The 27,914-nt window shown below is 42.9% G+C and overlaps 1 protein-coding gene across 3 annotated transcripts; it reads left to right on the top strand.

The window, feature by feature from the left end:
- Positions 1-916: 916 nt before the first annotated feature.
- Positions 917-22,731, top strand: LOC148047854 (C-type lectin domain family 2 member D-like). Of its 3 annotated transcripts, none has more exons than XM_087708542.1 (7): positions 917-1,065; positions 7,138-7,309; positions 9,697-9,792; positions 12,430-12,513; positions 14,832-15,016; positions 18,544-18,644; positions 20,329-22,731. In XM_087708542.1, exons 2-7 carry the CDS (start codon positions 7,297-7,299, stop codon positions 20,450-20,452), a joined length of 603 nt encoding a protein of 200 aa, XP_087564668.1. In that variant the 5' UTR covers positions 917-1,065; positions 7,138-7,296; the 3' UTR covers positions 20,453-22,731. The 3 variants fall into 3 exon arrangements, with proteins under 3 accessions (XP_087564668.1, XP_087564670.1, XP_087564669.1); XM_087708544.1 differs by lacking the exon at positions 917-1,065 and adding an exon at positions 1,106-1,241; XM_087708543.1 differs by lacking the exon at positions 917-1,065 and adding an exon at positions 1,499-1,820.
- The last annotated feature ends 5,183 nt before the right edge of the window (positions 22,732-27,914 follow it).

The raw sequence follows: 27,914 nt of genomic DNA, 5'->3' as shown, positions 1-27,914 counted from the left end.
GAGTTCTGCCCCAATTAAAAGCATTGTCCATATATATAGTCTTTGCTTTTTTCCTTAGATCAACAGTGGTATTATTGTTCCAATATCTCAGGGGGTGCCACAAAGAAGAGAGAGTCAAACTATTCTTCAAGGCACCTGAGGGCAGAACAAGAAGCAATGGGTGGAAACTAATCAAGGAGGGAAGCAACATAGAACTGAGGAGAAATTTCCTGACAGAACAATTAATCAGAGGAACAACTTGCCTCCTGAAATTGTGAATGCTCCAACACTGGAAGTTTTTAAGAAAAGACTGGACAACAATTTGTCTGAAATAGTGTAAGGTTCCCTGCCTTGGGTGGGGTGGGGGGGTGGACTAAAGACCTTCAAGGCTCCTCCCAACTCTGTTATTCTACTTTGGGGACTGCACACTAATTGACTTTGGATTAGGAAACTCCCAGGCTTGGGGGAGAAGGAAGAGTGCTGTAGGGCTGTGCTCCCCAACCTTGTTAAATTTAAGAAGTGTGGACTTCTAACTCCCAGAATTCCCCAGCCAGTATGGAGGCTGAGAAATTCTGGGAACTGAACTCCATCCTTAAAATTGACAAGGTTGGGAAACAGTGCTCTAGAATAATAGAATCACAGGCTTGGAAGGGATCTCAAAGAGATCTCAAAGGAATCTCTGTAGTCCAACTCCCACCTCAAGGCAGGAGATCTTATTCCATCTCGGTCAAATAGTGATAGTCTACTTTTGAAGAGCTCCAGCGATGGAGCACACGCAACTCTGGGAGGCAAGCAGTTCCTTTAATGGTTTTCTCAGAAAATTTATCCTGATTTCTCGATTGGATCTCTCTTTTAACATGCTTCCGCCCGTTGCTTCTTGTCCAGCCCTCTGCTGCTTCGTGGCATAATCCTACATAAATTTGACTGAGTGGGGCGGTGCCTGGTCGTCGCCCTCCCTCAATCAAGCGTTCCCAGACTTCGCAGGGACCAGCTTGCTCTTTCGGAGGTGAGTGTGTCAACTATTAGGCGTAGGCTCAAAGTTGCGAAACGTGGGGAGAGAAAAGCCCTCGGGCGCTGCACGCTCAGGTGAGGAAGGGGGCTCGGCTCTTGGGTGTGCCCGGGGGGATGGGGAAACTTCCCTCGGTGCCCTCGGAAGGCCCGCCCCGCTCTTGGCGCCTGCTGTCTGGGCTGTTGGCGAAGGGGTTTCCCCGCGTTTTCTTGTGCTGCGCTTCGCGATGCGGCCGCAACCTTTTCATTCCGAGGTGAGAAGAAGGGAAAGGCAAAGAAGGGTAAAAAACTCCGTCCCCGACCGGTTCTTGGCAGGCGCGTTAACCGCTCTGAGATCTGTTTGAAGCGGCTTGTGAACTGTAAACAAGCAGCAGCTGCAGAGAGCTGCCAGGTGTTTGCCGCAGCGGGGGTTATCTTGGCAGCATCAACAGCTGCGAAATGTTCTCGCTTCTGGCCCGGAATTGGGAAATTATACTTGGAAGGGCCGGGACGAGCAGGAACATGTCGGGGCGGGGATGTGGAAGGGTCAGGCTCCTGGCTATAACAAGACTGATAGGGCTGACCGTAGAATAGTTGGACCTCCCAGATCTGCGCGTTTCACGGTTGATTCACGGTCGGGTTGGCCGCCTCCCTTTGAGGCTGTTGCAGAAGCCCCCCTGCCTCTTTGCCTGAGGGTTAATCGCTTTCCAACCACAACTTTCCGGAGTGAATTCAGTTGTGGGTTTTACTTTGCAAGCAGCGGGTCCGCTAGTTTGGGTCACGCACTCGTGCTACTACTGCTGTTAAGGACACGTGTAATGGGATGGTTGCGAAGGCTGCTTTATTGCATTTGGGTGAGTACGTGTGTTTTCTTGTCTTGCGATAGCTTTCATGCTGTGGGAGGCGGGAAGGAGGAGAGCGACAACGCTTTTTGGCTCCGGAGGAAAAATTGTTCTTCAAACTTTTGTTAATAACGTTATTGAGCTCTTCCGTTAAAAAGATAAGAAAAGACACTAAAGAGGGGAAGTACAAAGGGCAGAAAAGGTAGGAAGGAAAGATATAAATGACTTCTCCCTTCATAACAAATATAACCAAATGTTACCTGTTACATTTGAGCAAAGATCTCTTCTTCCCATATCTCATCTCTTTATCTATAAAGAAACCCATAAGGTAAAGGTTCCCCTCGCACATATGTGCTAGTCGTTCCCAACTCTAAGGGGCGGTGCTCATCTCCATTTCAAAGCCGAAGAGCCAGCACTGTCCAAAGATGTCTCCGTGGTCATGTGGCCAGCATGATTAAATGCTAAAGGTGCACGGAACGCTGTTACCTTCCCACTAAAGGTGGTCCCTATTTTGCTACTTTCATTTTTACATTGTTTTGAACTGCCAGGTTGGCAGAAGCTGGGACCAATAACTGGAGTTTATTCTTGTTAGGAAAACCCATAAAACCTTGTCATTAAGTCCTGGTCAGCAAAAACTATTAAGGTCTACCAGGAATAAGGTATCTTATTAAACTTTACATTCCTATTATTTTCAAACATTTTGATGCTTAATCTCCTCAATGTCCTAGAACTTGATTGCTTATTCAATTTTTATGCTTTTACCTATGGAAATTTATCCTTAGTTCTAGGTTGGTTCTCTCCTTCCTTAGCTTCTATCCATTGCTTCTTGTCCTGCCTTCAGGTGCTTTGGAGAATAACTTGACACTCTCTTTAGGCAAGAAAAACAAAATGCACAGTATATGGGGTAACTTGTTCAATAGTAGTAACTGTGAGAGGGATCTTGGAGTCCTAGTGGACAACCATTTAAATATGAGCCAGCAGCTGCCAAAAAAGCCAACACAGTTCTAGGCTGCATAAACAGAGGGATAGAATCAAGATCACGTGAAGTGTTAATACCACTTTATAATGCCTTGGTAAGGCCACACTTGGAATACTGCATTCAGTTTTGGTGACCACAATGTAGAAAAGATGTGGAGACTATAGAAAGAGTGCAGAGAAGAGCAACAAAGAGGATTAGGGGACTGGAGGCTAAAACATATGAGGAACGGTGGCAGGAACTGGGTATGTCTAATTTAATGAAAAGAAGCACTAGGTGAGACATGATAGCAGTGTTCCAATATCTCAGGGGTTGCCACAAAGAAGAGCGAGTCAAGCTATTCTCCAAAGCATCTGAAGGCAATGTTAGGAATATAATCTAACGGTTGGGTTGGCAATATATAAATCATATAGCAATGCTGTACCTGTTTCTTTAAATCAGTGGTAGTCAACCTGGTCCCTACTGCCCACTAAGTGGGCATTCCAGCTTTCATGGTGGGCAGTAGGGGTTTGCTGTAACTCTGCTTTATAAATTTTATAAAGTAAAGTTACTTCCCTACTTTATAAATCACCATTACTGTGGAACTGGGTGGGCGGTTAGAAAATTTTACTACTAACAGAGATACAAAAGTGGGAAGTAGGTATAAAAAGGTTTACTACCCCTGCTTTAAATCATACTGTAAATGTGATAGGTTGCTGTTTCCTCAATCGGCCATAAGAGGCAGCCAGAATGACTGTTAGCTCTCTGTTCATTGGATGCTGATCTGTGTTTTAGAAGCTGGCTGTAGAAAGTGCTATGAGTTTTGCAACTGTTAGCAAACTTTGTGTGTACGGGACTATTTGTATGATACTGGACTATGTTATTTGGATTATCCCTTAACTGGAAGACATTGATGACTGACTGACTTATCTGTGTATGACTTGGGCTGTTTGATGGACTCTGATACCTCTATTTCCATGAAAGTAAAAGCCTATTTTAAACTGCAGTGTCTATGTATGCTGGTTTGTGTGTTCTCCAACAACACTCTCAAAAACGCTTCTCTGAACGTACTCGCTCTCCCAATGGGGAGCTTACCTAACAGGCAGGACAAGAAGCAATGGGTGGAAACTAATGAAGGAGAAAAGTAACTTAGAACTAAGGAGAAATTTCCTGACAGTTAGAACAATTAATCAGTGGAACAACTTGCTCTCAGAAGTTGTGAATGCTCCAACACTGGAAGTTTTTAAGAAGATGTTGGATAGCCATTTGTCTGAAGTGGCGTTTAACTGACAGGTGGTGGCACTGATATAATCAAGGTTCTGTCCACTTCATCAGGGCGAACTGGATCAAACCATTTCCAGATAACAGGGCAAGACTTTTCACACAGGATTTTTCCATGCATGGTCCCAACTGGAAATGAATTTAATGTCTTTGTCAATCAGGTGCTGAACAAATTCCTCTGCTTGGCCTTGGCAAGAGATCTCCTGAGCCCCTCCAGACCTAGGAGTGAATGGGTGACTTGAAACAGGGCCTGTGGGCAGCACTCTGAGGACGCAATAAGAGAAATACTGTTGTTTCACCCCTGTTACTGTCATGAGATAGGCCTTAATAGCGACTCTAAATCATGCCTGGTTGGAATCATGCCTTGCGTTCCTCAAGTGGTGTTCTAGGTGCCTTTTCAGTAGCTCTTCTGTAAACCATGGGGAGGGTTGGGAACAATGGGTCAAGAGAGGAGCTGACATCGCAACGATACGATGTGCGATCTTGGAACTCCGAGCTCGCAATTGATACTTTTGCCGCTGGGCGATCCTTTTGGACCTAAACCATCCCAAAGAGATGGTGACAGGGAAGAGTATGTCTTGCTGATCTCAGGGACCTCACAAAGTCCCTGATTGATCCAAGAGAATCTCTTCTTACTGGTGATAGAAGCGCAGCTATAAGCTGCTGAAGTTGGGACAGCTCCAGAATGGGAGAAAAGCAGAAAGAGAAGTGTGTCCATCTGGTGAGGAAATTTTATTGTTATAAAAGAGACTGTCCCCCCCCCCAAAAAAATCAGAGCTAACTTAAACTTGCAAAGAAAAGGAAAATAAGGGGCGAAATTAAGCTATATTGGAGAAATGTGTTATCCTTTTTTTATAGATGGAAAATTTGCAAGTATTTCCTACTTTTTAAAGTGAAAGTATTGGTTTTTCTTCTTCTATTTCTTTTTTTTATCTATGGAGTAAATCTTTTTCTTTATTTTTATAATATTGGTTTAGAGGGTTTTTTCTCTTTATTTTGCTCCTTATTTTGTTTCTTTTAAGCCTGGAATATAAAGAAAATGTAAAAGGAATATAAAGAGGGTAGTAACATCAGAGGGAAAAGAAGTTACACTGCCACTTGGAGGTTGGAGGCTGAGTCCTGGAAATATTGATTTCTCTTTTTTCTCTTTGATCATTTTAACTTTGCACTTCAAAGGCTTCAGCTTGTTTATAGAAGTGATAAAGAGAAAAATTCGATGGAAAAATTGAAGATATCCAGCAAATGGAGAAAGTGGAGGTTAGAGTCCTAAAAACCCAAGGGAAAAATGAACAAAGAGGCAAGATAATTGTGGATTCTGACAGCAAACTGAGTGTGGTTGGAGATGGAAAGAGTGGAACATGGAAAGGGAAGATAGATGGAAAGGAGCTCTGCCCCAGATTTCAAGGTTTAGAAGAAGAAAAAAAGAGAAGAATTGATGGATTCAAGGAGAGAAACTTTGATAAAAGCACTACTGATAACCAAAGATAAGCTGATTAAAGAAGTGAACGGAGGGTCTAGTGGTTAAAGTACAGGGCTAGAAAGTGGGAGAGTGTGGGTTCAAGTGCTGCCTTAGCCTTGAAAACCAGCTAGGTGACTTTGGGCCAGTCACTCTCTCAGCTCAACCCACCTCACAGGGGTTGTGGAGTAAAATAGGATGAAGATATGTTGGATATGTTGGCCTTGAATTATTTGTAAAAATAACAAAGGTGGGATACCAATAATGGAGGTATTTACAATTATTAGAAAGATGAAGGTGTGATGTGCTCTAAAGATAAGTTATATCCTTGCTCCACAAAGTGGAGCTATAATCCCAGAAGTCCTGCCAAACTACTCACTAGTTTTCTTTGGGATAGTGCCACCCCATCCAGTAACAAAGGTGGCAAGTCACCAGATCCCATGATCCTTAAAACCCAAAGCCCCTCGGCCTTCTTAGCGTTGAGCTGAAACCTGTCCTTTTCCACCCAAGCCAAGGCCTCCAAACCTTGAGAGAGAGCACCTTAATACAGGTAGTCCTCGGCTTACAATAGTTCATTTAGCGACTGTTCAAAGTTAAAACGGCATTGAAAAAGGGACTTATAGCCATTTCTCACAGTTACGACCTTTGCAGCATCCCATGATGATGTGATCAAAATTCAGGTGCTCAGCAACTGGTTCATATTTATGGCCATTGCTGTGTCCCAAAGTCATGTGATTTTCTTTTGCGACCTTCTCACAAGCAAAGTCAATGGAGAAACCAGATTCACTTAACAACCTGGTTACTAATTGATCAACTGTAGTGATTCAATTAACAACTGTGGCAGGAAAGGTAGTAAAGGGGACAAAACTCACTTAACAAATGTCTCACTTAACAACAGAACATTTTGGACTCAATTGAGGTCGCAGGTCGAGAACTACCTGCATTATCATTTGGTTGGCACGGGCAGAGATATATAACTGAGTATAGATGGGACCTCAGAGATCATCTAGCCCCTCCTATTCTCCAGCATCTTTTAAAAAGAAATTTGGGCATTTAATAATTTAAACTTTGATAAATATTGTTTTGAAGGACAGCTTACAACTTTTATTTTTTGAAAAAAGAAACCCAGATAAATGGAAGTTGGTGCTTTGCTATCTGTTGCCCTTCACAGTTGACTTTTAAAATGAAAATAAGCTTGATTAATAATCAGCTGCTTTGTGAGGAGGCTGGCATAGCATTAAAGTAAAAAATGTGTTTGTTATGTTTCCCACCCATTTAAAATGTTACCCACCTATAGTCTGAAATCTTCAGGGGTAACGACAGCCTTCTGGAGAAGGCGTTTGGCTTAAATCTTGTTCACATTCTGTTTTTAGTCATCACAGAGAAAACAGAGAAAAATGTTGATAATATGCCCAAAATATTATGGCTCACATGGGTTCATTGTTAATCAGAATGAGTTTATTGTTATAGATTATGGGTGTGGGATGGAGATTTGCAAGCCAAATTCCTCTAGGCAAACAAAGCAAGCCTTCCCCTTTGTGTGTGTGTGTGTGTGTGTGTGTGTGTGTGTAGATTTTCTACCACTCTGCATCCTGGTCTTTGGGATATACACTGTTGATTCATTAATTTATTTCCAGAGAGTATGGTTCTTAATGAAACAATGAGGAGAAGGCTGGTGTGATGCAACCCTGAAATTTAAATCTCTGGTCACCCATGGTTTTCATCTGTTGATCTTTGGAATAGCTGCAGTCCATCTCATTCAGAGGATCATCTGAAGGGTGAAACTGGAAACTGGAATGGGAAGACCAGGTATGTGAATTCTTTCAGGTAGATCAATACTTGAAGAAAAGGTAGAGCATGAAAATTAAGAGGTAAATCCCGTGTTTCCACCAAAATAAGACCGATCCAAAAATAAGCCCTAGTCTGTATTTTATGCATTAATATAAGCCCTACCTCCAAAATAAACCCTAGTAAAGGAGGGTGGGTGTGGCCAGCATAGGCAATGAGCATGCACAGGCCGACAGTGTCTGGCCGCAGCCCACTCAGCACAGGTGAGCTGATTACCTGTGTAAGCAGCGGATGGAAACAGGTGGGGGGGAGGCAGGTGATACAGACCTGCTACATGGGCTGCAGGAAAGCTGAGCGTCAGTGGGCCTGTGTGGCAGGTGGCTTGACTTCACGTGGCGACACAGGCAGCAGACAGAGGCAGAAAGGGAAGGCAGGCAATCCGGATGTGCTGCGTGAACCGCAGAAAAGCCATGTCATGTGGCTTGGCTACTTCTGCTGACTGCCGGCTGCCTGCAATTTGGCAATTTGAATACCAGGCTCAGGGTTGACTTAGCCTCCCGTCCTTCCAAGGTGGGTAAAATGCGGGACCAAATTGTTGGGGGCAATAGGCTGACTCAGTAAACCGCTTAGAGAGGGCTGTGAAGCTCTGTGAAGCGGTATTTAAGTCTTAGCTTAGCTATAGTAATATCTCAATAAGACATTCCAGTGCAGGAATGAGTAATACCAATTTCTTTTCTTTCCATGCAGTCTGAATCCTGATTTTTGGGGGGCGGGGGATGTGATGAACACAGAAAGCTTGAAAGATGACCGGGAAAATTACAGCTGAGGCCTTCAGATCTTTTTTTCATTTAGCTGAGAATTACAGAAAGCAGAAGAAAAGCCCCAGAGTACTAATGAAATCAGAGAAAAACTCTTAATTGATTCTATGGCTAAAAACATTGGTTTCTATTTTAAGCAAAGGAATGACAATAAGTAAGGCAGGCATGAGTTGAAAAAGCAAATTTGAATGGGCCAAAGTTTTGATCTGCAATTTTTGGAGGTGACTGGACTCAAGCTAGAATTCAGGAGAACTGGTAAGAGAACAGGTTAACAATAGGATTGTTTTCTTCAGTCATCCTTGGTTCCTCTGGTAAGGGCTGCACTGGGAGTAAACACTTTAACTCAGGGGTCACCAAGCTTTTGGATGTCTGGGACCACTAAATTCTTAATTTTAAATTCTACAGACCACTAATTTGATCTGCCTAATGACTAGATGGGTGGGTGTGGCTAGGTGGTCATGTGACTGGATGGGCTTGATGTCACTCACATCAAGGGGTGCTTCATCGGCCTCTACTCGCCCCTCCCTTCCCATCCATTCCTCTCCTGCCCGCCCAGGCTCCTTAGGGCCCCAACAGGAAGTAATTGTTGGAGCTAAGCAGCCACCATGAGAAAGAATTGGCAAAACAGCTGACTCAGTTCAAGTTGGATCTGACCAAGAAGGAGGCTCAACAGAAGCACCTCACTGAGAACGATCAGCATAGGCTTTCCAAGCAGAGGGAAGACCTGTAGGAGTGCAAGGCCAGGTACCGGCAGCTGGAGGCTCAGTGGGCTGAAATGATCAACCAGTTCCAGGCCACGATGCAGTCCCACTGGAACAAGGCCCTCTGGCTCTTCGCCACCAGCTGCACTTCCCTCCAACCTTCCCCCAAAGCCCCACACCAGGAGGCCGAAGCAGATCCCATGTCAGAATTTCTGCCCCCCTCTGACCGCACAAAAAGATTCCGAAGGGGGAGACTCTCTGCAGCAACACAAGCATTCATTGCATATATATCCAGCCCAGGGGGCATAGTTTGAGGACCCCTGATTTAGTGCAATATAAAAAATGCAAATAATTTTTCTGCAGACCACCAAAAATTTCTCGCGGACCACCAGTGGTCCACAGACCACCAGTTGGTGACCGCGGCTCTAACCAGGAAGAACATCTGAGAGGACTCTGCCAGATGATCTTCTAAGCTTTAAGAAGCTCATTGAGTAAATCAGAGACATTCATACCTGGGATTCTATGTGGAATATCAGTTTCAGATGAAATTCAGCAATATACATACCTGCTTCTGCAAAAGTAAGATCATCTTCCAATGTGCACAAGGCAGTGGAAATACCTCAGATCCACGCCCAGTTTTGTCCTATGACATGGGCACCCCCCCCCCCAATAGAATCAGCTGAAATGTTGCAGTTCTGCCAGTGAACGTTCAAGTAGTGTAGGATTTTGGGATCTTTGTGAATTTCAGCTACTTAAAATATTTGTTTGAATTGTTTTGACTGGGAAAGAGGGAGCCCTGGTTGGGTATTGTGAGCAGCCTCTTCTCAATAGCAAAACTAGACCATATCTCTATTTATTGTCATACTTGTGACATTCTGCCTTTCTTTAGAGGAAGAAGGAGATTCTGAAAATCGTCAAAATTTGACTGCTGAGGGGAGAACGGAATCTTCTGCTCGAAGGCCTGATGTGAGGACAATAAATGCTGGTAAAAATAAAGGCTAATACCTGCTAATACCTATGATAGCAGTGTTTCAATATTTGAGGGGCTGCCACAGAGAGGAAGCAGTCGAGCTATTTCTCAAAGCACCCGAAGGCCAGACAAGGAATAATGGGTGGAAACTGACCAAGGAGGGAGTCAACCTAGAAATAAGGAGACATTTTCTGACAGTGAGAACAATCAACCAATGGAACAGCTTTGCCTTTGGAAGTTGTGGGCGCTTCATTACTTGAGACTTTCAAGAAGAGATTGGACTGCCATCTGTCAGAAATGGTGTAGGGTCTCCTGCTTGACCGGGGGGGGGGGGGCGGGTTGGGCTAGATGACGTATAAGGTCCCTTCCAACTCATTTGTTAATCTACCAGGGGGCCTTTGTAATCTTGGAGGGGGAATTAACGAAACACAGTGGGTGGAGCTGGGCCATACACAAGTTTAAAAAAAAACACCTCAGGATCCTTTATCTTTTCCTCCTGGGTTTGAAGAGAGGAAGTTCAGGCTGTTCCTCTTTTTGAAAAAAGCCAATTATAGGCTAACCTTTGGTCAGTTTCCCATGTCACCTTTGTGAGCATTTCCCATTTTCAGGAGAGAAACCCTGCCACTGACTTTGGGCAGTTGGGTTTGGAGGGGGAAATCCAGGTCAGCCATCTGAAGGGGAAGCAACTGATATTCATTTCTTTGTCTCAAAGAACAATATCTGATTAATTGATGTTGGAGAAGATGAGGAGGCTGTGTTGGGATGCTCTATTTCGCACGGTCCTTTTCTGTACAATGTGGTTTCTCTTCTAAATATTTCCTCACTTGCCCGCACTTCTCTCTTCTTCTTCCTCAGTTGTTTCCCATAACAAATTGCGTGGCTGTGCAGCTGAGGTTCCTTAGAACTGCTTTGCAAAAGGAAAGCACCTTTGCAGAGAAGATTTTTCTGGTACCTTTTTCTGCGACATTTATATGAGCTTTTAGCAAGGCAAAGTAGAGGTGCACTTATAATTCCACATATGTTACTTAGAACTGCAAGGATGCCCCTTTTGCTGGGAAACCCCTCTTAAGAAGGACCTTCAAAGCAGAGCTGGGGGCCTAAGAACATCATTGTGTTTTAGCTGAAGGAAGTGAGGAATGTCTATCAATACTATAAAAAAGATGTTGAGACTCTAGAAAAAGTGCAGAGAAGAGCAACCAGGATGATTAGGGGTGTGGAGACTAAAACATATGAAGAACGGTTACAGGAACTGGCCATGGGTAGTCTAGAAAAGAGAGGGACCAGAGGAGACATGATAGCAATGTTCCAATATTTGAAGGGCTGCCACAGAGGGGAGGGGGTCAAGCTATTTTCCAAGCCACCAGGCAAGGAATAATGGATGGAAACTCACCAAGGAGAGATTCAGGAAATAAGGAGATATTTTCTGACAGTGAGAACAATAAACCAATGGAACAGCTTTGCCATCGGAACTTTTGGGAGCTTCATCACTGGAGGCTTTCAAGAAAAGACTGGTCTTCCATCTGCCAGAAATGGTGTAGGGTCTCTGCTTGGGCAGGGCGTTAGACTAGATGACCAACAAGGTTCCTTCCAACTCTGATAATCTGTAATCTGCCACTGCCTCTAACAAGGATTCCTCAAGAGAAATATTTGAGTGTGTGTGATAAGTCTTGTATTTACTTTCAGACATGCCCTGTCTTGTTTTATTGTTTTCTTCATGAAAATTATATGTATGTATGTATGTATGTATGTATGTATGTATGTATGTATGTATGTATGTATGTATGTATATATGTATGTATTTGGCAGCTGATGTTTGTTTTTGTTTTGCTTTGCCTAACTTATTTTTTCAGCCCCTCCCTCCTGTGTGTATTCATCCTTGCCTTATGGCAAAATACTTGCAGTTGTGGAAAACAATTACTGGGAATCATATTTTGGGATATTATATTTTTGGACATGACAAGGGGTTGCCATCCTTTCCTTCTGGCAGGACTGTTGGGCATTTAAGAGTGGTGGGATTTAGATTAACTTTGTGTCTCCCACAACTATGGGAAGGATGGGGGATCTTAGCCACTCCTGATCCACATGATCTGTTCTGTGGGGAAAGAAACCTGAAAGCCACACACAACAGACAACAAGGCTGTGTTTCTGGGCTCCTTCGAGTCACACTAACTGCTGCCTTCTGTCTTTCCTTGTGGAAAAGGGAAGGGAGGGAGAGCAGGGTGATTCAGAGTTTATTTATAGCAGAATAAATAAACCAAGTTAGACCAAAAACCCGAATTGTCAACAAATGGAAATACATCAGAGTTTTCCAACCAAAAGCAGTCCAAATATTTACAACTTCCTTTCTCAAATTCCCCTATCTGACAACTGCAACACACAAAACTGAAGATTCCAAGTTCTAACATTCAGAACACGAAAACTGTTCATACAAATTATAACCAGTTGTTTCTGGTAAATGTTTGTTCTCTGGCATTAAGATCCTTTCCCTCTGTCTGTCCATCTATTTGTCTTTGTACACCATAGTGTCTGCCTGTCCTACATAGCCACTTACAATATGACTACAACCTGGGCAGCTTACAAGACAGCAAAAATAAAACAACAACAATAAAATCTTGAACTTCATCTCCTGATATTTTCCTGTCTGCTTTTCAGATTGCGTACTTAAATACAAAGAATACATTATACCAGCTGTTATTCTGGTCGTCGTTTTGATTATCATTATAATTGCATTGGCTGGTAAGTAGTGAGACATTTCTATTTCTATTCATTTGTATGAACTTTGTCCATAATTGTAACTGTTTACATCAAGATCACCACATGCATTTAAAACAGAACAATTTGGAAGGAAGTTGCAGCAAGTGTGTGTGTGTGTGTGTGTGTGTTGTCAAATTAGTAAAAAAAATTATTCTTTCTGCAGTGCAATTGAAGCTGGGACTTTTGTGGGTGTGCCAAATGTTTCCTTCATATCCACAAAGGGAAAAAAATATTGCACTGCTGTGATTGCCATATTTTTTGACACTCTTAACAAATTCTTCCAGGAAGGAAAGAAATATTGTTATATAAAAGGTAGCACAAGCCCAATACAAAAGGGCGGGGGAGGGGTGTAGATAGAAGAGAGCATGATCCACATAAATTAGCATTTGATTCCATAGCCTTTCATTCCTGACCATTTCTCTTCTGGTTTTATCACACACGCTCAACAATTCTATTTCCACTGTAGCTTTTTGAGAGGTTTTAAATGATGCCAATATGGGATAATCATAAATATTTCATTCCCTTAACTCTTAACTGCCTTCAGCAATCTTTCATTTCCATGCAAAGCGTTCTATAAATGACTTTATACCATTTCTCTAAATTGAGAAATATGCAATGAACTTGCTTTTACATGTTCATGTTTATCTAAATGACTTGCTGAAGAGTAAAAATTTGGTCTGTTTATCTTTTGTCTGGCATAAAACCACACTGCTTTTTTTTAAATTGGTACCTTTTAATTAATCAGAAATCTGCCAGATGTCAACATTCCAAGTAATGCCATTGAAAGCAGAACTCTGAGGTAGGTAGATTCCTCAAAGAACTATGTATTTACTTCCTGCAGTTTTCATCTAATTAAAAATTAAAGTTCCCCCTTCCCTCCAAGTCACATTGTCCAATAGAGGTGCTGGACGGTTGCTTAATTACTCTACTCCTCTTTCCAGCCACCTGTTGAAATGTCCTTGATTCCCACGGGAAAATGTTCTGTTTTGACTACAAAGCTCCAGCTATCCATTCCCCCCACCTCTGTCTTGTGGCAACTCTCAAGCCGTAAAAAGGGTCTCAGCCAGGATCACTTCCGACTTGACACCAGATACTTTCCCAGACTTACTTAACTAACTCTGCTAAATTCTGCACTCACAATTGCTAGCTCTCCCCTTAGATGGAACAATACAGATACTCCTCGTTTAGCGACACCAACTTTTTCAGGCATCTCAGTTGCTCAGGTGTCACAATTGTTAAGTGGAAAGTCAGGTGACTGCGACAGTGCTTACGATTTTTCTTTAGCGTCCTATTGCTTTTCACTACAGCATCTGAAAAAGGAGCTGGCTGAGCCCAAACAGCCGGGAAGTTTTCTGGAACAAAGGAAACACAAGGAAGCAATGAATGTAAAAGGGTAAATCGACTCTAGGGGGCAGTGGTCATCTCCGTTTCATAGCTGAGGGAGCCAGTGTTGTCCAAAGTTATTTCCATGGCTATGTGGCCTGCATGACTATACATTGAGGCACATGGAATGCTGTTATCTTCCCACCAAAGTGGTACCTATTTTTCTACTCACATTTGCATGTTTTCAAACTGCTAGGTGGGTAGGAGCTGGGGCAAGTAACAGGAGCTAACCCCATTGCATGGTGCTCGGGTCTTGAACCTTGGACTGTCAGCTTTTCAGTTGATTAGCTCAGCATCTTTAACTGCTATATATGGCTAAATAAATGCAATGCAAGCTAAGCTCTCTAAATTGGGACATCTTGCAACCTAGCAAACAGTTGTTTGCATCAAGTAGGAGTTACAAGAAGTGTGTGTGTGTTTACACATACGTATGTTCAGCAATTGTTCAAAGCTATGACCACTCTGAATAAGGAGATATGTGACAGTCCTTGCAGTTATGGCTGTCACAGCATTCCCAGCATAACATGATAGCAATTTGGGCACTGGGCAAATAGTGCATGTTTACAATGGTCACAAAGATCCACAGTCACATGATCATCATTGGTGACCTTCATAGCCAGATTCTGTAGAGCAAAGTCAATGGGGAAGCTAGCAGGAAGTTGCAAGTTGCAGTCACATAACCTTGTGCTTGATGAGCTGTGAATATTTGCTTAACAACTGCAACCAGAATTGACAGCCCCATATGTGGTTGGAAAATGAGGACTAGCTGTATTTACAGGTTAACTCACTTGGTTTCCTTAAACCCTGGAATTGCCGTTTAAATGCGGTAGATTAATATTAGCTTTTCGAACTATATCATCAGAATTGTAGTTAATTGTGAGCTCTATGATTTGTCCATTTTGATTTTCTTTTTCCAGTTTTAAGCACAAAACCATGTGTGCCATGCCTTCCCATTGAAAGTGCTGCCTGCCCTGATTCCTGGATTGGATATAGAAGGAAATGTTTCTATGTATCAAAAGAAGAAAGGAATTGGTCTCTCAGTTTAAACACTTGTTCTTCGTTTAATGCCTCCTTGGCTGTGATTGATAATCAGGAAGAATTGGTAAGGAATAATTAGACATCATGATTAATTCCATAATTGTCCCAAGATTCACCAATGTAAACAGCAGTCATATTATATTTGTTATATTTATTATCTACCGTATTTTTTGGAGTATAAGACGCTCTGAAGTATAAGACGCACCTAGCTTTGGGGGACGAAAACAAGAGGAACAAATCTGCCTCCGCCTTCCAGCAATTTGCCTCCTTGCAACAAACAGTAAACAGTACAGATGATATACAGTGTTTGTGGTGTTCCATGTCAGACTATACTTGTACAGATGCTGTTAAAATCGAAGTGGCTTTCTGGAAGTATACATTATTGTCTGCTATTTAAAAGAAGATACAATAGCACTGGGCCTCTTCAAATCAAGCATTTATTTTAAAAAGCTTCTTCATTTTGTTAAGTTGTTTAGAACAACAATAAAACAGTCTTTAAAAAATAAGTCTAATAATTTGAACATTCTATAGGTGTTTATAGTTATTGACTTACCTCCTTACAGCAAACAGCAAACAGCCTGATTAGCACAAGAAATTTTTTTTGCCTCTGCCTCCTAGCAATTTGCCTTGTGCAGCAAACAGCAAGTTTCACTTTTAATTTCAGTCATCAGCTGTTTCAGGCTGCAGGGATTGCCATAGCTTATTTCAGCCTCCACAAGCCCCATTCTCCCCGTTTGTTGCAAGGAGGTGAATTGCTGGGAGACACAGGCAAAAGGGTGGGGGCCCTTGGGTGGGTGGGGCTACATTCAGTATATAAGACACACCCAAATTTTCACCCTCTTTTAGTGGGGGGAAACATATGTCTTATATTCTGAAAAATACGGTATATACTGCTAAAACTCTCATGCTTATCTATTTGTCTGTTTGTACCCTCAAGTATTATACTGCAACAATTTTTGAATGAAGGTACCTAAAATCTGCTAACTTAAGGAATGTGTAAAAATTCCACCAACAATTACTTCTGTGGAATTGAAATTTCTGCAATGTCCAGACAAGTTTTATTCGTGAAGTTATGGCCTTTGCATCATCCCTATGCTCACATGATTGTGGTTTCTGGTGTTCCTTGCCAGCTTTCCACAAGCAAAATCATCAGGAAGTTAGAAGTCTCTCCCAGTACCATTTCGTTTTTGCCTAATCTCTTTAGCTAAATAAATATATTGACTTATTATTGAAGTACATTTGTCACTACAATTATTTTTCTATTTATGGTGTGTGTGTTCTGGTCACATCAGACTGCATTAATTTTCTCAAAAAAATGACCGAACAGGTCATAAATTTGTCAAGTTACAGTATTTCTTTTGGAGTATAAGATGCACCGGAGTATAAGACCAGGGACGTGCAGTCACTAGAGGCAGGGGAGGCGGGGCCTCACCAGTCTCCTGAGGGAAAGGAAGAATTTTAAATAATTTTTTTTTAAATAATTAAAGCCAGGGTAGTTGCTACCAGATTCAAAGTCACAGTGGCTTGGTGTCTGCTCTCAGTGTTAACTATGGGAGGAGGCGAGAGAACTCGGAGCCTCTTTTGCCTAAGGAATTGTTCGCCTTTTAAAAGTTAAGGCGGAGTTAACAAGCGAACACTTTCATATGCAAAAGAGGCACTGATTCTCCCGCCTCCTGATCGGGGAGCAGCGAATCATGCCTTAAAAGCTTACATTAGCACGCTTACGTTGGGCGGACAAGAGGAGAGAGTTTCCACAGCTGGAAAAGGTGGATCAGACGGAGGGAAGGGGGGGTTCAAATTTATTGTAATTTAATTTGTAATTTGTAATTTAATAAAAAAATTATTTTTTTATTGTGAGGTTTGTGTGTGTGTGTGTGTTTTTTCTTTCTTCACAGCGGTGGGGTCGGAGGAGGCAGGGGGGCGAGGCGGCGGAGCACGGAAGCGGCAGGGACGTTCTCGCCGCTGTGTTTCAACAGGCCAGGCGTCTCGCATTTATGTCCGCCATAAACGCGAGACACCTGGCCTGTTGGACACAGTAGTGGTGGGGGGAGGAATTGGCTGGGTGGGCTTGCTGGCTGGGGAGGGGAGACCCCTTTAAAGCCCAGCACCGAGCGGGGAGGAGGAGAGCGGTGAGTCCAGGCAGGGAGCAGGTCGGGCGGGCTGGCTGCAGGATTATGACTGTCCGAATGAGGAGGTGGGGGGGGGCAAGGCGGTGGAACGCGACGGCGGCGAGAAGCATCTCAGATGGAGCCAGGACACCCGGAAGACAAGCCGGCACTTAAAGGCATGCCGAAGTGCCGGCTTGACTTCCGGGTGTCCCGGCTCCATCTGAGATGCTTCTCCACGCCGTCGCACTCCACCGCCTTGCCCCCGCCCCCGCCTCCTCCGACAAACAATCCTGATGCCCCGGCCTGCAGCCAGCCCAGCACCAAGCGGGGACGAGGATGAGGAGGAGAAGAGCGGTGAGTCCAGGCTCGGTGCTGGGCTGGCTGCAGGCCGAGGCAGCAGGATTGTTCATCGGAGGAGGCGGGGTGCAAGGCGGTGGAGCGCGACAGTGGCGAGAAGCAACTCTCCCGCCACTGTGTCTGATAGGCATCTCGCGTTTATGTCTGCCATAAATGCAAGACGCCTGTCGGACACAGTGCCAGGGACGTTGCTTCTCGCCGCTGCTGCGGTCTTGCCTCACCAACGGTAACCGTCATCGCACGTCACTGTATAAGACGCACCAAGATTTTGAAGAGGCAAATTAAAAAAAAAAGGTTTTTGCACTTTGCAGACCTCCCAAAAACAGCCTGTTGTTGTTGTTTTTTTTGCAAAAATGAGCCTGTTTTTTGTAAAAAAAAAAAAAAGGCATGAATAGCCTTTATGCGGCTTGTAGAGTGTTCCTAGGGGGAAGGCAAAAATGAGCAAAGAACGGCTCATTTTTTGCAAAATTGGGCCTGTTTTTTGGCAAAAAAGAGGCGTGCATAGCCTTTAGGAGGCTTATAGAGTGCTCCTGGGGATTGGGAAGGGCACAATTGAGCAAGAAACAGCCCATTTTTCTCTCATTTCTTCCCTCCCCAGCCCTCAGCAGCACTCTGGAAGCCTTCTAATGCACGGCCATTTTTGCAAATGAGGCGGGGTTTGGGGGGGGGCAAAAATGCTGTATTCAGTATATAAGATGCACCCAGATTTTCACCCTCTTTTTTGAAGAAAAAAGATGTGTCTTATGCTCCGAAAAATAAGATATTTATTATTATCCTTTGTTCTCAACAATGTGAAATCACAACTGCCCATTCTTTAGCTGGTTTATACATGCATATAATGAGCTGGCTGGTGCGCATGTGTGTGCCAGAAACTGGAGGATCATCTTCCCGGCACGTGCATGGGCACCGGGCTGCTGCTCTTCTAGTTTCTGGTGCATGCATGCGCAATAGTTCTGACAAGGCAAATTACATGTACATTAATTTTACCTTAATTTTATGATTTTATACAAATGAAATAATTTGGCACAAATGATGTACATTGGCATTCAATAGACAGTCAATAGACATCTATCCCAATTAGTCTGCTGAAAGGGGAAATTATTATATATTATTTCCCTTCTTCTAGGAATTTTGGTTCAAAATTTTCCAGCCCCACCATTACTGGTTTGGACTCTCAAGAGAAAAGAATATCTGGAAATGGTCTAATGGCACAGAGTTTACAAATGAGTAAGTATGTTTTATTTGTTTATAGTGCTTATTAGAGCTATTTATCAAATGTTCTAAGCATGACAGATCTCTTCAAAGGATGCCGTGTGTTTTGGTTTGTGTGCTTGTGTATGCATATTATACTTTTTCCAGCCATGTGCCCTCTAGACTGCAAATTTGTTGGACAGAACTCCTGTATACTCCAGACTTCATAATCAAATTGTTAGGCACAGACAATCACAACTAATTCTGAATAGCTTCAAGCTGAACTTCATTTTTTGTCACCTACAGTATGTTACAAGAATCTCACCAGACTGTTTGCCTTGTCCTGGGAATGATCAGATAAGGCCGTGATGGGGAACCTATGGCATGCGGAGCAGGGGTGGGTTTCGACCGGTTCGCACCGGTCCCTGCGATCCGGTTGGTCGCCGAACCCGGAAGTAAGTAACTTCCGGGAACGGCGAAGCCCCCCCCGCGCCCGCGCGCGCCCGCACACCCGTGCCCGCTCCTTACCCGTTTTTTTCGAATTTTGCGCTTTCCACGCATGCGCAGAACGCCTGCGCAATCCTCCAGGAGCAGCTGGAGCATCGTGCAGACGCTAGTACGCACGCGCGCGCTGCGTGCGTGCGCGAGGACGCCGCGTGCGTGCGCGAGGACGCCGCCGGCCTCGTTCCAACTGATCCGGTTGGAACGGGGCGAGAAACCCACCCCTGATGCGGAGACATTTGTTAGGGCACGCAAAGCGTTGCCCTGTCAGCTCCAGCTGAACCCTCCAGAGAGAGAAAAACAGCCCTACGGGCTACCCGGATGTTTGGGAACAAAGCCTCCAGAGGGCCTCGGAGGGGTGGGGTGGGGTGGGAGGCCATTTTCACCCTCCCCAGGCTCCTAGAAAGCCTCTGGAGCCTGAGGAGGGCGAAAAACAGGTCCATTGCGTGGCAAAAGCAGGGGGGAGGGGTTGTGCAGGCATGTGCGCTGGGAGCCACAGATGCATAGAATCATGGGTGTGGGCATGCCTGCGCACGACCCACCTACGCTCCCCCCACTTTTGGCAGGCGATGGGGAAAAGGTTAGCCATCACTGAGATAAGGCTTTATGGATTTATAGGGAGGTCATGCTTATGCCATTTGTGACTGATCAGAACACCTCCAAGCTAGGCGCTTGGTTGACCCCTTCTTCTAGCCTAGGTAGCAGCTCCCCAAGATTGATCCAGTGCACCCTAGAGGTCGAGCAGGGGTAAAATACTACCAGTTTGGACCGATTCACCCAAACTGGTAGTAAAAAATGCTATTGGTTCAGACAAAGCAGTATTTCCAACGATCAGCTGTGACTTGAGATTTATATTAGCTAGAATCGTTGGATTTCCTGCTTCCTAGCGAATCTATATCACGTGGCACAGTGGATTCCCATCCCCCCTCGCTATTCTTCTATCTTTGCAGACTCTGAAGGCTTCAAAATGTCCCTTTATTAACACTGCGTGGGCACACCTCAGGCGCGATTACATGCAAAGTGCGTGCTTGGTAGCAGGCTCACCAAACCAGTAGCAAACTTCAGAGGATTACACTGCTGAGATACAGTGTTGGCTGAAATTCTCTATGCTCTAAAGCTGGGAATCTTCTTGGAAGGATCATTCCTGCAATACTAATTTCTGCCCCCAGTCACCATTGCCATGCAGACCGTAACTTCTTGTCCTTTCCCCCCTCCCCAGATTTCCAGTGCGAGGAGAAGGCTTCTGTGCATATCTAAATGGAAAAGGAGCCAGTAGTACCATATGTTCCATGGAGAAACATTTTCTCTGCAGCAAGCCAGAAAATTGTAGGAAGCCTGGATGACACAACCTCATCAAAAAAAGAGGAAGCATTTGACTTCACAAGAATTTATCGGGGAAGCACAAGTGTATGTAGACTCTTTTGGCATACCTGCATTTGGTATTTGAGAATACCAATCCATCTTCACATCCTAGCCTAACAGAGTTTTGTGTTCCCCATTTCACTGATATATTTGTGTTACATCATTGCTTTGCACCGTGTAACATTTTTGTCGGTATAATAGCATGTATGCTATAACATTCATGTGGAAGGTGGAGAAGTGGTATCTGCCTACAACTCATTAAAACATCTGCTTCTGTTCCCACATTGCAAACAATACATATCCAAATCACGCTGTATCTGAAATGCTCATTTACCCTCCCAAATCAAAAATTGGATCTTATTTTTTTTCTACATCTAATTGTGTCTCTTGTTCTTTTTTCATATCTGTATAATTAGTATCTTTAGAACTTAACTGATTTCTGATTTAAACGATTTTCTATGTGGACCTTTCAAAGATCTCCTTGATCAGGGGTTCCCAACCCCCAGTCCGTGGACCAGCACTGGGCCACAGCATGCTTGTCTGTGCAGACAAGTGAAGCTCCATCCATGGGATGCAAGCAGCACATGAAACCATGCCCCCTTTTGTCCGCCGGAAAACCGCTCCATGGAACCGATCCCTATTCCCCAAAAGGTTGGGGGCTGCTGTCCTTGATAACAGACTCCAGCTCAGAGCTAAGCATTTTCGTAGTTCCCTCTAGGGCGCTAAGAATGTTATTTATTTGTTTATTTATGTATTTATTTATCAAGTTTTTTTCTAGCTAGAGTTCATGCAAATCGGAAAGTTTCAACCATCCAAAACAATATATGGCTACAGATTGCTTTAAAAGTAGTAAATTAAGACCACAGCTTTTATCCTTATATTTTAAAAGAAAAAAAAAATCCATGCTTCTTTATTTTAGCTGGCTCCAGCAACCCTCTTCCTTGCCATTAAGTAATTTAAAAAGTCTCAAAAATGGCACAGATCTTCAAAAAAGAGTAATAAGCTATAACTAAAGAAAGCCTCTTTTAGCTGATAGAGATAAGATAGATAATAGAGATAGCAATAGCAATAGCAGTTAGACTTATATACCGCTTCATAGGGCTTTCAGCCCTCTCTAAGTGGTTTACAGAGTCAGCATATTGCCCCCACAGTCTGGGTCCTCATTTCACCCACCTCGGAAGGATGGAAGGCTGAGTCAACCTTGAGCCGGTGAGCTTAGAACCGCTGAACTGCAGATAACAGTCAGCTGAAGTGGCCTGCAGTACTGCACCCTAACCACTGCGCCACCTCGGCTGTTTTATCCTGCAACGACATGATTTCAGCCATGATGCCCAGCTTTAGCTCACCAGCTATTTTGAAGACTTCTAAAACTGCTTGTGGCTCATTGGTGTTATTGGAGGATCTTGAGAGATGGACTTGCCCTAACCCAGGAGTCAGATAAATGAAAGGAAAGCCTATTCCTTTTGTCGTTGAGTTGGAAAAGCGACAATCCAGAGAGAGATCTCAGGACATGTCAGAAAATTTTCATCCCACTGTTTCAACTCTACAAATCTGGACAATGCAAATAACTGTACCTTTGGAAAGTAAATCTGACACTAGCTTTTATTTTGATGATGGCTTAAATATAACCCTCCCAATGCAACTGAAACAATGCTAAGTAAGTTGACAACTCTTAAGAGGTCAAGTTTGGGAGTTTTTCTTTATGGATACTAATAAGGTCGAGAATCCTTTGAGGAAAAAATATGTGATAGACATTTCAGAGAAGGAGATGTTATTCTGTGAGGACGTGGCTCCAGGTTAATCTACAATGTCTAACAGAACAACTTTGGTACTGGTTTTTCATGGATATTAATAAGGATATTAATAATTTATTGAAGAAAAGAGAATTGATAGATTCTGCTGAGAAGAAAAAGATTTCATCCTATACACTAGAGAGACTAGCTTAAATTTAATGACTTAATTACTACAGTTGAGATGGATTTTTATAAGTTTGATATATTTATTGAAAGAAAGCTTTACGTTTTGTGTTGAGTATTTGTTAAGTCCTTGACTTACGAACTAGCGGCTAGCAACAGCTAAGCTGCATCCTGATTGGTTAAGACGCGGCTTGGCTAAGCACGGGCCGCTAGGGACGCGCCTATTGGTTTCCCTGCTTGACAGCTCTGTATAAATAGCTGTCAAGCAGGGAAGATGCTGAACTGCCTATGTACATAGTTTTTACCGTGCTGTTATCTGGAATAAAAAGGCTGTTGTTACCTCAGACTGCCTCCTGCCTTGTCCTTCGTCCGGACCTCTAAATTTTGTAAGTATAAAATGAGTTTGTAAATGCATGTTGTTAGGTAAGCTCCCTGTTGGGAGAGCGAGTGCGTTCAGAGAAGCATTGTGATAGTTGTGTTGGAGAATTCACAAACTAGCATACAGAGACACTGCAGTTTAAATAGGCTTTTACTTTCGTGGAAATAGAGGTATCAGAGTCCATCAAACAGTCCAAGTCATACACGGATAAGACAGTCATCAATGTCTTTCAGTTAAGGGATAATCCAAATAACATAGTCCAGTATCATATAATCAGTTCAGTACTCAGTTTGCTAGCAGTTGCAAAACTTACAATAGCTCACGGCACTTTCTAACAGCCAGCTTCCAAAACACTCAGATCAGATCAGCCCAGTATCTAACAAACGGAGAGCTAACAGTCATTCTGGCTGCCTTTTATGGCCGATTGAGGAAAACAGCAACCAATCACATTTTACAGTATGATTTAAAGAAAAAGGTATAGCATTGTTACATGATTTATATATTGCCAACCCAACCATTAGATTATATTCCTAACACATGTCTTCTATCTTTTTATGAAATACTGAATAACTCCCAAAGTTTGTAAAATACTATTGATTAAATTTGAAAATAAGGGAAGAAAAAGATTTACTCCATGAGGATAAACTTGAGGGAGAGATTTGAATCCAATGAGGTACCGGTAATTGGAGCTAATTGGACTTATATTGGTGTGATATATACAATTGAATGAAAGGGCTAATGTAGTTTTGGGTTTTGGGTTTAAGATGAAGGGGTTTTTTCCCTCCCTTTATACATAATATTTAAATATATTTTAGTAAAATATCAAAACTAGAAAAAGTATTTTTCCATTTAGGGTAAAAAAAAATTGAAAGAATATAGAGGATTCTCTTAATATGAATTATGGTAAAGATTAGTGAGTTAAGAGAAGCATATACCATATTTCTCCAAAAAGAAGGCCAGGTCATATTTTCTTTTGACTCCCGAAAAAACAGCCAGCCCTTCTTTTTGGAGGGTTCTAATTATTGACTCACTGCGTGGCGGTGGCAGTGACAGCCCAGCAGGAGCCAAGCAGGAGCCCTCTGCTGGCCCACTTCTGCTGCCGCATACCTGCCAATCGCATGCATTGCCCCGGCCTCCGTTTTGCCTTCAGATGCCTTCAGGTTCGGTGGATGCAGTACTTTGGCCAATTTAATTTTTTGAGTTAAAGTACATCCTGGTTTGTCTATATCAGAGGTAATCAACCTTTTTATACCTACCGCCCACTTTTGTATTTCTGTTAGTAGTAAAATTTTCTAACCGCCCATTGGTTCCACAGTAATGGTGATTTATAAAGTAGGGAAGTAACTTTAATTTATAAAATTTATAAAGCAGAGTTACAGCAAATACCTACCGCCCATCATGAAAACTGGAACGCCCACTAGTGGGCGGTAGGGATCAAGTTGACTACCACTGGTCTATATTATGATTAGATAGTGAGTCAATGTGATTTAAGATTAAAAAATGCCCTCAAATATTAAATATTTGTTTATTTAATATAGTATTCTTGTTAAATAGGAATGGGAAAGCTTATAACTGTTTGTAGACCTGCTATGTAAAGGGGAGGAGAATTCTGTATGTTTAATGTTAAATTAATTTGATACCTCGGTCATTTTTCTTTTTTTGTACAGCAATCTTTGTTGTTGTTGTTAGTGCTGGATGCATACAAAGTAGATGGAGATGTTTTCTCTCCCATCACATTCATTAAACTTTTGTAGATTTGTGTAATAAACCATGTTGTCAACCAATCTTACATTTTCTGGTGTTTTGTCAACAGGTCTGTTTGGTTTCTGTCACACTGATGCTATATCTGAGTTCACTATTAAATTCAAATGTCGACACAGTTTGCAGCTTTCCTGGCAAGACTTTGAATGTGATTTGCCCTTGCCTTCTTTTTGTTGTCTTCCTAGGGCTGAGGGGAGAGGGACTGGCCCAAGGCCACCCAGCTGGCCTGAATCCCCATTTCTATCCAGGTACCTCAACTACCAAACTGCCTTTCCGAGAAGGTCAATACAGAGTTTAAATGGCCATCTGTCTGGGATGCTTTCATTTGACTTCCTAAAGGAACCTCAAGTTTGCCAGTTCTTAGATTTTGTTCATGTGTGTTAATGTGTTGTTTATTTATTTGTTTTATTTTGTCAAGCATGTATAACAGATAAGTATAAACATGATTATAAATACAGGAAATGGATACAAATTAAGTGGGGACAGTAGGATAGGGACGATTAGGCACATGCACATCCGCTTTACGGACCTCTTAGGAATGGGGTGAGGTCCAAGGTAGTCAGTTTGAGGTTGAAGTTATGGGAGGGGGATGAAACCACAGAATCAGGTAGTGTGCATTCCATGTGTTGACCACCCCACAGAAGGTATTGGCAACAAAGATGTTGCCTTTGCTTCCCCCGCCCTCTCCTTGAACAAGGCTATGACTTCTTGGGGGGGGGGGGACTCGGGAAGCATTATCCAGCCTATAACTAGGGGGTTGGGGGGGCTGCAGACAAATTGGCTTTAAATTGTTCCAAATGCGGTCAGAAGTATTCGCGGCGAAGACAGGAATGAAGGGAGATCGCTCCGGGGCAACGTTTAGCAAGCTTAAGGCGTTCTGGACGGGAGCCTAGGACGTTCTGGACGAGAGCTGAAATTTAGGAAGTTAACGAGGGGAGGAGAGATTGGGAACCAATCGCGGGGGTGGGGAGTGGGGAGTACGATTCCCAACGCTGCAAAAGGTGGGGAAAGGAAAGAAACCCTCGGGCGCTGCACTCTCAGGTGGGGAATGGGGGGTGGGGAATGGGGGGGGGGCTCTCCTCTGGATCTGATGCGGGGGGGGGGAGCTCCCCTCGCGGTCCTTGGAAAGGCACTCCGTTCTCGGCGCCGGAGGCAGCTGCTCCCTGGCGCGGGGGTAGGGGGATTCCCCGCGTTTTTAACGCTGCGTTCCACTATGCGGCCGCGCCTTTTTATGAGCAAGTCAAAACAAGGGGGAGGCGAAAAAGTTTTACAAAGTCCCTCGCCGAGCGATTCTTTTCCTGCCAGTCGCGTTCATTACTGTTTACGATATATATATACATACAGCTATGCCGCAGATTTTTAGGCCGAAGAGCTGCAAAGACCGTCAGGGCTTTTTTCCCCGCGCCCCAGCAATAACTTCGAGGTGGAGAGATTAAGAGTTCATGTAGGGGTTCTCTGGGTTTGGGGAGGGTTATTTTTGCAAGCAGGGGGCGCCGGATATTTGTAATGCAATCATTAGTAGGACTAGTTTGTACATTTTCTCTACCGTTCGTGCTGTGTGAAGCACAGAAGCTTTTGAGGACTTGGCCCATGAAGGAAAAATCTTTTTCCTTAAAGCACTTTCGTAATAATGTTATTGAACAGGGCAGTTAAAAAGATAAGAACTAATACAAAGTTTTTTTTTTAAACAGTAAAAAGAGGAATTGGAATGTGCAAGGAAGGAAATGTTTAAAGAAATGACTTCAGCTTTATAAACTATAGCATTTTATAAGGTTATGTAAGCACTTTTAAGGTGGCAGGTTTTTTTCTTATTGTATTTTTGTATAAGATGCACATTTCCCCCATAAAAGAGGGTGAAAATTTGGGTGCTCTTATACACAGAATGTAGCCCTGCCCAACCCCATCCCCCCCCCCCCCGTCCCCACCTTTTGGCCTCTGCCTCCCAGCAATTTACCTCCTGTAGCAAACTGGGAAAATGGGGCTTGCGGAGGTTGCAATAGGCTATGGCAATCCCTGCAGCCTAAAACATCTGGAGGCTGAAATTGAAATTGAAACTTGCTGTTTGCTGCAGGAGATAAATTGATGATAGGCAGATTTTTTTTTCTTGTGCTAATCAGATTGTTTGCTGTTTGCTTCAAGGAGGTAAATCAATAACTATAAATGCCTATAGAATGTTCAAATTATTAGACTTATTTTTTAAAGACTGCTTTATTATTGTTCTAGACAACAAAATGAGGAACCTTTTTAAAATAAATGTTTGGTCTGAAGAGGCGCAGTGCTATTGTATCTTCTTTTAAACAGCAGAGAATAAAAGATACTTCCAGAAAGCCACATCACTTTTAACAGCATTTGTACAAGTATACTCTGAAATGTAACACCACAAACAGTGTATATCATCTGTACTATTTACTGTTTGTTGCAAGGAGGCAAATTGCTGGGAGGCAGAGGCAGATTTTCCCCTTCTTTTCCTCCCCAAAAGCTAAGTGCGCCTTATATTCTGAAAAATACGGTAACTTTAAGGAAACATGTTTTTCCTTCTTAGACAAGGCAAGGGCATTTCTTTATCATGTGAGAACTTGTTTTTTTGGCAACTACACAATAGATAGCATGTTCTGAAAGTCCTTGAATACATTTGCAAATTTTAAGAAACATACAAATGCAGCTGGCAGAGTAAGGTAACCCATAAATTTGCTACTTGTGGAATGTTTTCTATGTTGCTAAGTGAGAAACATGTTAAGTTTTACCCCATTTTATGACTTTTCTTACCACATTTGTTAAGTGTATCATTGCAGTTGCTAAGTTAGTAACAGTTGTTAAGTGAATCTGGCTTCCCCACGATTTTGGTTGTGGGAAGGTTGCAAAAGGCGATCACATGACTCTGGGAAACTGCAACTTTCATAAATATGGCTCAGTTGTCAAGCATCCAAATGTAAATTGTGGCGACGGGGATGCTGCAACGGTTATAAGTGTGAAAAATGGTCATAAGTCACTTTTTCCAGTGCCGTTGTAATTTAGAATGATTACTAAACAAAAGTTTGTAAGATGAGGACTACCTGTAAATGCTTTTTGCTTTGCCTGAATTTATTTAGTGTTTCATATTTTTCAGGTGAGCAAAGAAGTCCCCTTTGCAAGTTGGATATATTGTGAACAGGTCAGATGTCTTACTTTGCATGGACTCAAACCAGATATTTTTTATTGTTTTAATGGTTTTTTTTTTACTGTTTTTATTGTTTTTAAATATTTTAAAGATCTAATTGTAATGTTTTTGAATTTGCTGCCTGGAGTCAGCTGAGATGGGCAGCTATAGAAATAAAAGAAAACAAATAAATAAATGGTTATTTGAACCATCAGTCACAGATGCAACCTTCACACACAAACTGAATATGC

This window comes from Thamnophis sirtalis, unplaced genomic scaffold, assembly GCF_051295495.1.
Source record: "Thamnophis sirtalis isolate CommonGarterSnake01/CBP01778 unplaced genomic scaffold, rThaSir2_p1.2 scaffold_3, whole genome shotgun sequence".
In the NCBI taxonomy this organism is placed as follows: domain Eukaryota; kingdom Metazoa; phylum Chordata; class Lepidosauria; order Squamata; family Natricidae; genus Thamnophis; species Thamnophis sirtalis.
This window is presented reverse-complemented; position numbering and strand designations above follow the sequence as displayed.